This window comes from Carettochelys insculpta, chromosome 7 (assembly GCF_033958435.1).
Source record: "Carettochelys insculpta isolate YL-2023 chromosome 7, ASM3395843v1, whole genome shotgun sequence".
NCBI lineage: Eukaryota > Metazoa > Chordata > Testudines > Carettochelyidae > Carettochelys > Carettochelys insculpta.
Genome location: NC_134143.1, coordinates 56,262,761 through 56,277,326, shown reverse-complemented (window position 1 = coordinate 56,277,326; position 14,566 = coordinate 56,262,761). Strand labels below are relative to the sequence as shown.

General features: G+C 44.0%; 1 protein-coding gene across 4 annotated transcripts in view; it reads left to right on the top strand.

The window, feature by feature from the left end:
- TACC2 (transforming acidic coiled-coil containing protein 2) overlaps window positions 1-14,566 on the top strand; it is a 200,898-nt gene that overhangs the window by 77,398 nt on the left and 108,934 nt on the right. For all 4 annotated transcript variants that reach the window (XM_075000517.1, XM_075000515.1, XM_075000516.1 and 1 more), the window contains one exon: window positions 726-851. In XM_075000517.1, coding sequence (XP_074856618.1) covers window positions 726-851 — 126 coding nt within the window. The remainder of the gene's footprint in view (window positions 1-725; window positions 852-14,566) is intronic.

Sequence of the window (14,566 nt, the reverse complement as noted above, 5' to 3'; positions counted from 1 at the left end):
TTTAAAGATACAGACTAACATGACTACCTCTCTGATATTACTTTTATCAACACCACTGCCAGTGTGGACAGTGCTATGTCAGCAGGAAATGCTCTCTAGCCAGCATAGCTAGTACCACTCATTGAGGGTGGTTTAATTATACCAATGGGAAAGCTCTCTCCAGCTGGCATAGAGCAGCTGCATGGGAGACCTTACAGTGGCACAGCTGCAGTGGCCCAAGAGCAGCGTGAGCTGCTCTAGCTTGCATTGGTCTTGGACTGTGCCACTTGGGAGACTGGAGGGATGGGACAGAGGTCAGTGTGACCCCTCATGCACCTCCCGTGCATTGTTCCTAGAAGTATCTTCCAGCCTTACATTTGTATGATTCTCTGATATGCAAGAGGCAGAAGGAGCCCTTCTGTGCTCCTTTGTGGTAGGCAGGCACAGTTATGTTGGTAAATGTTGGTGACCAGAAAACAAAGTGTGGAGTGCCCAGAGCTGCTCTCCTGCCACCAGCAGTTCTGATAACTTCAAAGAGCCCTGTGTACACACAGGGACAAGACAATTGGGCTATGCAAGGAATAAACCTCTTTCCTTGCATTAGGTAATGCACATGGAAACATATACATAAGGTTGCTATAGACTACCTGTGCTAAGCAGTGTCTCCAGATGTAGAGATTAAAGCAATTGTAATTCTACAAAGGCCTCTAACTGTGCCATTTTTCCATATCTTTTCTTTTATACAGTTCTCCTGTGCCAGGTGATGTCATAAAATTGGCTTCTTCCACGGATTCTTCCAAACAACCGCAAGCTGAGTCTCTGCCTTGTGAAAATGTTGCTGCTCTGGGTGCTGCTGAGCTGACTGCAGCAAGGTATAGTAAGGAGCTCCATTACAGTCTTGGGGTGGGAAAAAAAGCAGTCCAGTAGCACTTTAAAGACTAACAGAATAATTGATTAGGTGATTAGCTTTCGTGGGACAGACCCACTTCTTCAGATCATAGACAAACCAGACCAGACTCAATATTTAAGTCACAGACAACCAAAAATCGTTATCAAGGTCAACAAATCAGAAGAGCAGTGAGGCTGTGGGGGTGGGGGGAAGAGAGTCTTCTCTTCTGATTTACCCGCCTTGATTACAATTTTTCTGATTTGTCAATGCCGATAACAATCCTTGGTTCTCTTTGCCTCAAACACTGAGTCTGCTCTGGCATGTCCGCGATCCGAAGAAGTGGGTCTGCCCCACAAAACCGCATCACCCAATACATCATTTTGCTAGTCTTTAAAGTGCTACTTGACTGTTGTTTTGTTTTGACAGAATATAGACTAACACAGCTATCTCTCTGTTCCTCGTTAACTTAAAAGTTAAAAATCCTGTCAGACTGATTCGCAGAACACTGAACCTGCAAAAGAGCCATTCAAGTGATAATGCAACCATTTGCCAGTCCCACCTATATACTGTTAGTAAATTCAGAAACTGTTAGTCTACATCACTTTAATTTAAAAATTTGCTTTAAATATATTTCATTAGTGTGTTGAAGATAAAAAGATTGCATCTCTAAAAAATATCATTCCCACATCTAGCCCCAGCAGCCATCTGGGATATAGGGGTACCAGTTTAATAGTACTTGGTGGTGGGAAGCAACTGCATACTTCCTTGCCTCATGGAGGATATTAGCTAATAAGTGAGTGGCACTGGTTTTGAGATAGTGGTTTGTCTTTTGCAGCCAAAAATGCTGATTCACTGCTTTTTTAGAGAAGCCTGTAACTCAAGCTCCTGTAGAATCTTTGACAGAATTTAAAGCTGCTCTCAAACAGAGTTTGTAAGGAGGAAGGTGGCATATCCCTTCCCTGGGGGAGTGAGTCTCCCTGGGGCACATCTTACGACAATTTATTGATTTACGCCTTTTTGTCAAAACAAAGGAGCAGGAATTTAGCACTTTAAAGACTAACAAATTATTTATTTGGTGATGAGCTTTTGTGGGAGAGACCCACTTCATCACCGAATAAATCATTTTGTTAGTCTTTAAAGTGCTACATTTCTGCTTCGTTGTTTTGTTGGAGTACAGACTAACATGGCTACTTCTCTGTCACCTTTTTGTCAGTGGAAGGTTGAGTTGCTCTTTCACGTTTAGGTGTCTCTTAATATCAGAATCATTCCAGCAAAGAAGCTGGCAATTTTGAATATTAACAAAGTTAGTTACCTTGTGTGGATTGAAAATTCTAGGTTTTATTATATGCTGCTTTTTAAATGATGTGAGCACATTACTGTTGCTCTTACCTATATTGTTTGCAGTTGTATTTTCAAGAAAGGAGGACGAGAAATGGGTTTTTTAAACTTTTGGCAGTAGATAAGTTTTAAGGTTAAGTTTCTGTTCTGGCATGGCTATGGTCTGAAGAAGTGGTCTGTCCCATGAAAGCTCACACCACCTAATAAATTATTTTGTTAGTCTTTAAAGTGCTACTGGGCTGCCTTTTTGTTTTGATGTAATCATCTAAGTCATTTTCAAAAGTAACATAGGCCCTAAGGAACCTAGAGACAACGAATTTTAGGCTCTAACTGGCCTAGTAAGTTTGAAAATTGGGCTAAGGGTGTGCCTACGCTTCAAAATTGAGTTGACCTAATTTACATCAGAATCCAGCCGCTGTAATAAGTACAATATTTGTGCATGACCTCGCTTTGCTTCTTGTGTTGGCGGTGTGTGCCCTCACCAGGCATGCTTGCACTGATTGAACTACCAAAACAAAAAAGCAGTCAAGTAGCACTTTAAAGACTAACAAAATAATTTATTAGGTGAGTTTTCAAGGGGCAGACCCACTTCTTCAGACCATAGCCATACCAGAACAGACTCAATATTTAAGGCACAGAGAACCAAAAAACAGTAATCAAGGTGGACAAGTCAAGATTGTTTTGATAGTATATAAACTAGCACGGCTTTCTCTCTGTTACTGATTGATCTATGGGAGTGATTCATTGTGGGATGGCTTCTAAGAGCCAGCAAAAATTCATGGGAGCAATACTGCGTCTGTCCTGCTCTGCATTTGCCTAACTACATTGATTTTTGTTTCGACACCTCGTGAGGGTGGGGTTAAGCTAGTGCAGTGGAGGAGTTCTTCAGCAGCAATGAAATATTTGGCTATGTCTACACTGCAGGGTTTTCAGAAATAACTTATTTTGATGTTAGAAAAGAGCGTTGACACTGCAGGAGCATTGTAAAATGGAGCATTCACATTAGAAGGTCCAGTTTTGAAATAAGAGCAATAATGGGATGCCTCCCTGGAAGCCAATTAAGTCATAACTACGTCTGCTTAGTACACACTGCATCAATTTCAAAATTGAAAGGTGTGGGATGGCAAAAGTCATTCATTTTGGTGGAGTTACTATTTTGAGTTAAACACCCTGTTGTTGCAGAATAACAAGCTTTGTAGTGTGGATGCAAGGGGTTTTTGGTTTTGTTTTTTTTGAGGAAAATAAAAGGGGATATCTGCAACCGCCACCCCAGTGTAGAAAAGCCCTTTACCTAGTTAAATCGACATAATCTGCCTTGCTTTTGATGTAAAGTATGACCCTGGCTTGTAAATCACTGGGGCTATGGCTACACTGGTGAGTTTTGCTGACAAAACCCTGGTTTTGTTGACAAAACTGGCGGAACGTCCACACACAAAATACGTTTTGTTGACAAGAGTCCGCGTTTCCACTGACAATCTTCTACCTCTACCAGATTAGGAACAATGCCTTTTATTGGCAGGTTCTGGTGACAAATTTCTATGGGGACTCTCTGGAGGTCCTTCATTGAACAGACAGGGCATGCAGGACAATGGGCAGCCCTGTCTGCTGTGCTTCTGGGTGTCTGTTTTGTTGAGAGAGTGGCCTCTCTGATGGCAGAACAGAGTGCTCTTCTGATTAGCTTGTGTGTGACTAGCAGACAGTTTTTTGGGAGATAAGGATGAGGAGTGAGTGATTTCTTTCTGTCACTGAAAGGTTTTAATTAATATGCAGATTTCATTGATGGCTCCTTTTACTTGTTTACTGATTATGTAGACTTCTCTGGTGACCAGTATCAGAGAGGTAGCCGGGTTAGTCTGTATCTTTGAGAACAACAAGACCTGTGGCACCTTATAGACTAACAGATATTTTGGAACAAAAAAGCAGTCAAGTTGCATTTTAAAAACTAACAAAATAATTTATTAGGTGAGCTTTCGTGGGACAGACCCACTTCTTCAGACCAGCATAAGCTTTCATGGGCAAACACCCACTTCATCAGATGCATCTGATGAAGCAGGTCTTTGCCCACGAAAGCTTATGCTCCAGAATATCTGTTAGTCTATAAGGTGCAACACGTCTTATTGTTTTCGTAGTCTTTTCTGTTATGATCCTGAATTTCCACGCATAAAGAGTATGTTAGAAAGACAATGAACTGTTAATGAGTTGAAGCTGTGAGCTTCTTTCTGACCCAAAGGAATGAAACAAACCAGCAGCCATGTCGCACTTAAAGACTAACAACATGATTTATTAGGTGCTGCGTTTTCATGGGACAGACCCACTTTCTCCTGTCCCACGAAAGCTCATCACCGAATCAATCATTTTGTTAGCGTTCAAGGTGCTACATGACTGCTGGTTTGTTTGGTAGAATACAGACTAACACAGCCACCTCTCGGTTACTACCCAGAGGAATGAGAAAGGGTTAAGCCAGCAGTTTCAGCAGCCTCTACAGCAGGGGTCTCCAACTCTTTGCTGCCGGGCCATCTGCAGTACCAGCTATTCCACAGTCCAGCCTGCACGTGATTGCTGGCACATTAGTCCTTGAAGCCCTGGGGGGATGTCTGTACCCTTCCCCACCAAGTGCTCCACCTCCACCCTGCCTCTTCCAGTCCCTGGTCTGCCGTCTTCCCCTCTCAGCCATTGCATCTCTTCTCTCAAGTCTCCTCCCCAGATGAACAGGGCCTCTGAGATTACTAGGTGGCCTGGCGCAGGATGGCTTCAGGGGTCAGCTCCCCTCCCCTGCCCCTGTGGCCACCATGGTGGCAGAAGCTACAGATAAGCACAGCAATGCAGCAGCCTCTGCCCTGCTCCACCACCATCTGCCAGGCCAGCCCAGTCACTCCACATCACCGCAGTGGCAGAAAGCAGAGTGCTGCTGCCCCAGCACAAGTTGGCTGGAAGGACGGTGGTGGAGAAGAAGAGGCTATTCCCTAGCTCTACTTCCCTGTGGCTTCTGCTGCTGCCATGTGTGTGTGGGTGGGGAGGGGGGAACTGACCCCTGCGGCTAGCCTCAGCCCACGCACAGCTCCACAGGCTAACCCGAACATGAGGGACCATTCCAGTCATAGGACAGCTGGGGCAGCCACCCTATGGACAGGATGGCTCTGAACACCCCTCCCCCAGGACACAGAGATGTTTCAACAGTGACATAGAGCTAGCATCCAGAAGCTGCTCTAGCTCTGTTGCATTATCAGTGATGGTGCCGGAGGCTTCTGTGGGGAGCGGGTGCTAAATTGCCAAGGACAGCAGTCAGAGCTGGGAGATTCATGCGGGTCCCACATTGTGTGTGGGGCAGGGGCTGGGGGGTGAGTGCATGGGGCAGCAAACTGTGCTGGGAAATGAGCGGAGAACCCTTCCCCCAGAGTCTGGCCAGAGAGGGGTGCCTGCTGACCAATGAGGAGGATTTGAGGACTGGGACTGGCCCTAAACTAAACTGAGTCTGAGTCCCCTGCTCTACAGCCTGTGTTCAGAGACCATCTAAATTACACAAAAGACTGTGCTGCCGTTGGTTAGAGCAGTGGTTCGCAAACTTTTCAGCATCCCCACCGCTTTTGATTTTTGAGAAACCATCACGCTCCCCCCACCTCTTCTCTACTATCATCCAGCCCCCACTTTAACAAAAAATTCAATTTGTAATTTAAAATGAACACAAAATATTGACATAAAAATATTTAAAAATAAGCACGAATAGTTCTTCTTGGACCCCAAATTTAATAAAAATATAATTTAACATCAGAAACAGCAGAAACAAATGAATTTAATGTGAAAGATGCTGCTGCATTTTCTTCATAAGATGGAAAATCCCAGGAGACTGACTATGGATCATGCAGGCTAACAGCACAGGCCTCACCTTGTAGGTGCTTGGCACAGCCACAGGCCAGCCGTCCGGGCCCCCATGCTGCTGGGGCCAACTGCCTACAAAAGCTCCTGTGCTGCCTGGGCCAACCACCCAGCCACGGGCCAGCCGCCTGCCTGAGCCCCCCGCGCTCCCGGGGCCAACCAGCCAAGCTGCCTGCCCAAGCCCCAGGCTCCCAGGGCCAGCTGCCCACCCACCGGCTGTAGGCCAGCCACCCGAGCTGCCAGGGCCAGCTGCCCTAGCTCCCCACCTGAGCCCTGTGCTGCTGGGGTCAGCCACTCAAGCTCCCCACCCAAGTCCGGGCGCTACCAGGGCCAGCTGCCCAAGCTGCAGGCCAGCCACCCCAGCCTCCCGTGAGCTGCCCACCTGAGCCCCTCCTCTCCCCCAAAGCCAAGCACTGCCAGTCCCCATGTAACCCCTTCTTCCTCCCCACAACCCACATTCACTCACCTTTGCAGGAGGCAGGTCCACGTGGGCCTTCGCAAGCTGCCCGCTTTTTATAGCGGCTACACCATGCTGCCCACGTGAAATGGCAAGGGCTGAGAGCTGGAAGCAAGGGCCAGCTCTTTCTTGGGGTTGGGAGAAGGATGAGGGAATTCTGGGTTGCCTCGTGCTCTCCCTGGAATTTCTTCACGCCCCACAGTTTGGGAAATCATGGGTTAGAGATTTAGCTGTGCTCCTACAGATACAATCAGACAGATCTACAGTGCCAGCTGGCTCTTATTTTAGAAGGCGTTCAGAAAGAGCAGTCTTCTTTGGTATCTTCATTATTAGTTTCCTGAAAACTCCCCCAGGTCAGAGGTATGTATGTCTTCCTCCCACAGATGCTAAATTTAAGCTGAACTGTATCTAAAAAAAGACATGGTGCGGGTATTATTTTTTTGGTGTTAGATTGGTTTTTCTCATTTCTTCCCAGAAGTTATTGCCAAAATGTTTCTTCTTTAATGCAACTTAATAAAAGCATTATTATTTATTACTGTAATTATTTGTGGTTATCTTTATCTGTGGTGGGTAGCTGTGCAAATTTTCTGCCGAGGAGTACAGTGTGAAGGGATCAGAGGTAGACTTACTTATTTATCCCTGTGGAAGGTGCAAGGATATTAGTGAATGGCCACATACTGTTTCAGGAGGTAACAAAATGGCAGTTCAAGATAGAAGAATTTAGCATGAAACTAAAAATCCAAATAATTTGTTAAAGTGGAATAAAAGGCAGGTAATTAATATGCTGAACAATTAGAGTATACCTGTAGCCAGAGAACTTTAATAAAATGAATGTTGCCACTGCACAGGTTGGCTGTTGTTGTGAGTGGTAAGAAGAGAAAATAAGAGCAATGATGAGTTTAGAAATCTAAGCCTGTTTGTCTTCTTTAAACTTGTCTTTCTATTATCCCTGGCAACTATCATTTCCTGCTATTTGCGAACAGTGTATTTGCCGTGCCTGGACACTTGCCAGTGTCATGGCTATAGATGTGGTATAACTTCTGCGACTGTCACCATATGCCCCCTAGAGTAAGAGCACCTAAACTCTTTGACTGTATCTAAACTAGAGAGTTTTGTAGATGAAACTTTTGGAGCATCTGCACACAAAATGCATTTTGTAGATAGAAACTGTTGACTAAAAAGCTGTGTAGATGCTTCAGGGGCCATTTTGACAAAAGAGTGGGTGAAAAGATCAATCCGTTTTTGTGTGTAGACAGGATCTGTTGACGGACGTTTTGTCAGAACATCTGTTCTGAGGCTGTGTCTACACTTGCATTCCTCTTTTGAAAGAGGCATGCAAATGAGGGGAATTGAGAATGGGATTTTTATGGGAAGAAGGATTCTTTCGAAGATGGGGCTTACTTTCGAAAGAGCAGTGTCTGCAATGGTTTTCTTCTTTCAAAAGAAGCTATTTTGAGATAAGAATATGCAAAGGAGGTGCCAGATATGTAAATCTCTACCTCATTTACATTATCAATTTCCCTCATTTGCATGCCTCTTTCGAAAGACACAGCCTGACTGTAATTTCTGTAGCCATATGCTTCTAATGTAGATGTAGCCAATGTGGTTAGAACCCCCTTTTTAAGGTTCCATTTCAAACAGGCAGACCGAAGGTATGTCTACCAGGAGTACAAATGTCACACTGCTATAAAACAAACAGTACTATTCTGTTTAGCGGCATTACACTGGATCTGAAAACTTGTGTATGTAAAATCAGGTGCTCCTTGTCCTAGGAGGATGTTTAAACCAATGCAGTGAAATGTTTATCAATTAATGAAGTCTCCCCTTCCCACCCCTTCTGGTATGCATAAATTATGCTTGCTTATGTGGCCTAACATGGCTGTGTTACTGCTGCTGCTTTTACAGCAGTTTGTACAAAATTATTCCACAGTTGCTTTTATGATATTACTTTGAAAAAAAAAATTCAGTGCGTTTAGGCAGTATATCTACTTCCTGTCCCTCGTTATTCTGTTCAAAACTTAGTGCACTGCAAGACAGATGGCTCATTGCAATTCCACTTGAGCAGCAATAAAATCAAATTGCAAAGAACCTTTTTGGAACATATTTAGTTACTTATATCTAGTTGCTTATTACTCCATGTGAGTGTTTACCCATAAGGGATGTCTTGTAATTCAGATAGAGTGCACTTTGACAGGAAAAATAATGAAGCATAAAAGGTAGGGGTCAGTTTGAGCTTAATGTCTTCCAGATGGCAGTGTGTAATAGGAGATCAGATACTGTCCCTCCATCTGTCCTGTCAAGAAATTATATTTTTGTTTTGGTCCTTGAGGACAGCTTTCTCCCCCACCCTCCTCCGGTGATAACATACTGATCAGTGGAGCACCACATGGTCTGGTACATGTAAGTGGGTTTTATTTGCCAGATCCATAGAATAGTGTTCTAACACTAAATAGGTAATGAGTTCACTAACTGCTCTGCCAACCTCTTTCTATTTCAGACATAAAACAGCTTTTCTCTCCCCCCTCCTCACCCAGTCCCCATAAACACGCTGCACCAGAAAATATGTTGGCCGTATTTCACTAATCCAAGAGCAAACCTGCCCCCGCTGTGAAAGTGCAGAGGTCTTTGTAGCAGCACTGCCACTATACGTAGGGAGGGAAAGAATTTGGAGAGGCTGTGGAGAGGGCTGTAGAGTCCAGGGACATTCCCTGTGTGGTACAAAGCCTAGAGAGATGGAACAAGGGATTCTATGAAGATCCTCTTGTCTTTTCTACCTACTGAGAGCTTTTTCCTTAGCCATTAAATTGGCGTAGCTGCTGCAGACCTGAGCTATTATTGTTCCTCCACTGGAGGAGGAAAGCTTCTTCCCCACTTGGTGTTTCCCAGCACCCAGCCCAGTTGCTTAAGCTGTGCAAGGGAAGAAGAATGGAGACAAAATCCACAGTAAGTATTTAAAAATATGAAAAGGCAAGTGAAATAGTGGAGCTCAGCCCTATCAACTAGGAAAGCTCAGTTAATCTCTCCAATATCAGGTTTCTCATCTGCAAAGTAGGGATGTTAGTCAGGGATGTTGTGTCAGACTGAGTTCCTGGTGTGACTCTGCATGTGAATCGGGCAACCGTGAGGGCATGAAGTGGGAGTGATGCTAATCTGTGAGGGAGGAATTACAATACACTAAGGGCAGCACTGTTACATGGAGAAGTGGATATGGCCTAACTGCATAATATACTCACACAGCAAAGGCCTCTGGGGGATTATACCTCACTGCAAGTGTAATCCACAAACCTACTGGGTGTGGTTCACTTCCCATGTAGTGGCACCTAGACCTTTTACAGAGAGAAAGGATGAGTCTCCTTTGCAGCCTTAGCTGAGAGCTAGCTGGCTCTTACCTTAAACTGTAGAACAGGGAAGAGTGAAGTGTGGGGGAAGGCCCAATCAGGGGAGCATGAAATTTAGTGAAGGGGATGAAGCACAATGAGCTGCTGGGTCTCACTCATTCATCTCATTAAAAGTATTGAAATATGTTACTGTTTATATGTATGTGTATTCACATTTATATACATTCTACATAGTTATTCTCTTACACATGCCCAAATGGTTTGTTTTTTTTTTAATAAGAGCATAACCAAAATTTCCATTGGTTTGGATTACGTTAGACAGTTTGGGGGGGTGGGGGACACTGGTAATTGCAGGGATGAAAAGTGGGGCCTGATGGAAAAAGTTTGCTCACCCACTCTAAGCTGCAGAGGTCCCAGGTTTGAGTCTGCCTGGTGGTGGTTACACAAGCTGGGCAGAAACAGGGGAATCTAGCAACACAGGTGGTTGTGAAGTTTTGTTCAAAACTATTATTATTATTATTATTATTATTTTTTAAAAAAAACCCTCAGAGTTTAGAAATGTTTATTTGCTGACAGCCTCGGCTCTGTGGGCTAGTGACTGTGCAGGCAGAAGCTTATAAAAGCTCTGGGAGATACAATAGACAGGTGATGTCTCTGGTGGTATCTTAGCAAGGCCTAGTGGGCAGGCTGCCAGGCTGCTTTGAGAAGAAAATAGTTTTATACTAAAATCATGTCTGTGTAATGACTCTTGAAGTCTAATGTAGGCACTGCACATTTGGGGATATAAGCTGATGCAGATGCTGCCTGAAAGTCAAAGTTGCACCAGGGTCAGACTGGCAGGTTGGGTTTTACCTGTTTTACTTAGATGCTGAAAGTACGTCTGCACCAGCTGCACTCACGTTAGCTTGCTAAATACAGCAGTGTGGATATTGCAGCATGGGTGTCCAGCTTGTGATGCAAGTCCAAGACTCCCTGGATCCACGTTTCCATGGCTAACCTGAGCTACTGCCCATTCCACAATGTCTACCCTCTTGTATTTTACTTGGTAGCTTGAGTGAAGGTAGTGCAGGTATGTATGCCCTGGCTGGGAGGCTTGCACTTAGCTCCAATGTAGATATACCTTGAGTTTAGTCACCCTGAACTGTCTGAGTGTGAGAGCTGGCAATCGGAGAGATGTCTTGTTTGCTATGACCACATTCGCTCTGGCCTGAACCCAACTATGGGTGGTTCACCAAGTTAGACAAGCAGTGGATTGGCTGCCCACATAGTAACACTTCATCCCACTTCCATGCCCCATATCTGGTCTCCATCTAAATCATTCTGGCATCATTTACACAACTGGTGAGCTGAGCCCAATATAATTACCAGTCACACAGGGTCATCATGGGAATTTAGCCCTGTTCTATACAATACTTTGAAAATCCCAAAAGCTCTCTAGATGTGAAGTGTTTTTAACCGTCATTGCCCACGTTGTCATCTGTACCAGGGCTGGGGAACCTTTCCTGAGTCGAGGGCCACCGACTCATAGACAGATCATTCAAGGGCCACACAAATGAGAATTGCAAAAAAAGTTACAACCCAAGACCGCCCCTCACTGATGTGGTCCCCAACAGAAAAAACAAAAAAGGCCATTCCATGCACACACCAGTCCCAGAGACTAGTGGGGAGCCAGAGCTAGTACATTTTGGGGGCTCCTCTAGGCTCTGCAGCTGGTGTGCAAGGGGAATGAAGAGTTCAGTGTGGGAGGGAGCTGCTAGGAAGTGGGCTGGAGGTGTGGGGTGAGGGAAGGAGTGTGCAGGAGTGAGCTGGGAATTGGGCTGGTCTGGATGGGAGGGAGAGTGCAGGAGTGGGGTGGAAGTGGGCAGTCTGGGCAGGAGTGGGCTGCATGTGGGGGTCTAGGCAGGAGGGTTATATAGGAGTGGGGCGGGCCTGGGCAGGAGGAGGTGAAGGAGGGTTTGGGGTAAGGGTGTGGAAGGGATGGATCTAAGTACAGGTGAGGGGTCAGGGGTTCCCTACCCCTAGTCTATACCAAGAAAATCATCCCTACAATAAATCCAGTGTTGGTGGCTAGTTTCATTTTGCTACACACATTAGAAAGGACAGTAGACAAAATACATTTCCATTGTAAATGTTTCCCTTTTATGAACAAACTTAAAGGAAAGCTGGTGGGAGGGAATCAAAAAGTATGCATCTGAGAAAGGGAAGGTAATGTCTTAAGCGGTCAGCGGTGTGCCTTTATTTCAGAATATTTTTGCAGAATTTGGAGGATGTATGTTTATTTAAAAACATTTCATAAATCTTATGTGTATTTGATGTGTTCCTGTCTTCATTAGTCACCTTGTGCATTTGTTTCCTTTTTGTGATGCTCTGTTTGTGCTCATAACATGTTTGAGGGCCACTTATTTTTGGCAGTTTTCTCTTCACTTTTCACATTTTCCTCTAGTTTTGGTATGAACCTATACAGACGTACTGGCTGCTGTATATATTTGACATTATGACTATAAAAGGACAAAGGCAGTTTTTAGCTACGGGAAAAAATAGTATACGAAAAAGGAAATAGCTTGTTTATTTCAAAATGTGACAGGTCTGAACATATTGGGATGCCTTACTATTCCGGTCAGTGGCTTCAGGAGGGATAAGAGAGAGAGAGAGAAATAAAGGAGAGAGAATTCATTAGTTTCATGGAAGACAATTAATGTTCACAGCTTGTGTGTGGCCAGAGAACTGTAGGAACTTTAGGTAATTAAGTCTGACTTAAACAGCTTTCAACATTTTAGCAAGGAGGGGGATAATACTTTGGGGAATAAGAGCTCTTGTGTTCCAGGACACTGTAGCTAAATTTGGGGATGCGGCGTAAGTTTTCAGAATGCTGGATGTCCATATTTATCCAGAAGAAAAGGAAGAATTTGTTGCTCAACCCGGTCAGTAGTCAACCCAGTCAATAATTCAAGTGTTCCTCAATATCTCAAAATAAAGGGCTTATTAAGGGGAATGGCTCAATTCCTGTCTATGGTGAGTACTGGAAACCCATAAAAAACTATAATTCTAATCTGTTGGACTGCTTAGGATACTTTCCATAAGTGGTCAATGATACTGACTCGACTGTTAAAGATTAGAACTGAAACCAAACCATTCATTGTGGTCTGTCAGGCATCCCCTTTCTGAAACTGTGACTTCCCCCAGTGTTCCTCTATAGCTGTATTGTCCAATCAGTTCTGAAAGTAGCCACATTGCTCTGAAAATATATTTATTGTTCAAGCAAACTAGCCACACTCAATTGGCCAAATAGCCATATGTGGCTCGTGGCATTGAATGCTGAAACTATTCCTTTGAAGGGTAAGATTCCTGAGTTCACAAGACATTGCTTTTGCAACAGTTTGCTCAAAATAGTGGAACTTACTCCCGGTAGAGATCAAAGTGACCACAGATCTCATCCCTCTCCAGATAAAATGCAAAACCCACTTATTTATGTAGTTCTCCCCATTTTTACACCCACACACCCACACACACAGGACAGTAAAGTCTTATAAGCCACAAAAGCATGCTCTGCTCTGAAGATACTAGTGTGAAATGATGTGTGTCATTGCCAAGGAGACTCTGACTTTGTTTCTGTCACTTAACGATAACCTGGTTTACTTTGATCTGTACCAGTATTTGTTATTTCACAGTAGTTGTTTTCCTCCAAGACCCATAATTACTTATAAAAATCTTGTGGAGTTTAGTTTTTTCCATCATTAGAGTAATCATGTGTAGACAAAGGCAGAAGGAGTTTGTGGTTATGACAAGGTTAAAATTATTAACAGATGGATGTGAGCAGCAATTTCTGGGAACACAGGATGGCTCAGGATAGCACAGCATGTTGCAGAAAGAAGCCTATGAGCAAAGAAGGCAGAAGGTTTTATTTATGGTGCCTGTTATGGCTTGTTGTATTGCTATTCATTTTTTAAAGCCAGACACCTTTCTTTATAATTTTTGCACCTAATTAATGGTTTTGCTTTTATGAAGCTGCAGATGCATTTGAATATCAAATCATGATCTTCTTGCTTGTTAACTGAACCTGCTATGTGTATTTCACTGCCTGTCTCCTTCCCTGAGTTTTGTAAATTGCAAAATTGAGACATCTGTTGCCAGATTGCTCCACCTACCAGTAGAGCCCTGAAAATCAGCAAACATCTGTTTTATATCTATGACTACTTGTGCGCATGAATGCAGATATCTATGGATGATTTTTATATATCAGATGCAGATACAAATTTTTTATCCAGGCAGGGCTCTAGTAATCAGCATGCTGGTACCTTGTGGACGTTTCTTGATAGTGTGCAGCTGCAGGTGGGCCATGACTTGGGGGGTGGGGGGGGGCAAGCCTGGGAGAGGGGACAGGTACAGGGCCAAGAGCTGGAAGTAGGACTCTGGGAGGTGTTCTCTCCCCCACCTGCCAAGGGCCTGGCCTGGTCCCTGCTGTGCCACTTAGAATGTTCACCCCACAGTTTTAAGAACTACTGCTGTACATCCAAAAAAATATAATTTTTTAAAAATATGGAAAACTGGACAAAGATTGGCTCCATTATCATAACACTTCTACAAAGTTGTTCACTGTTGTAACTCCACAGTCTTGTTCTGAAAATGTTTGAAAATGGAATGTTGACAAAAGTCATGTTTTGTCTGTGGTTTGATGCCTGTCTTTCCTGTTGT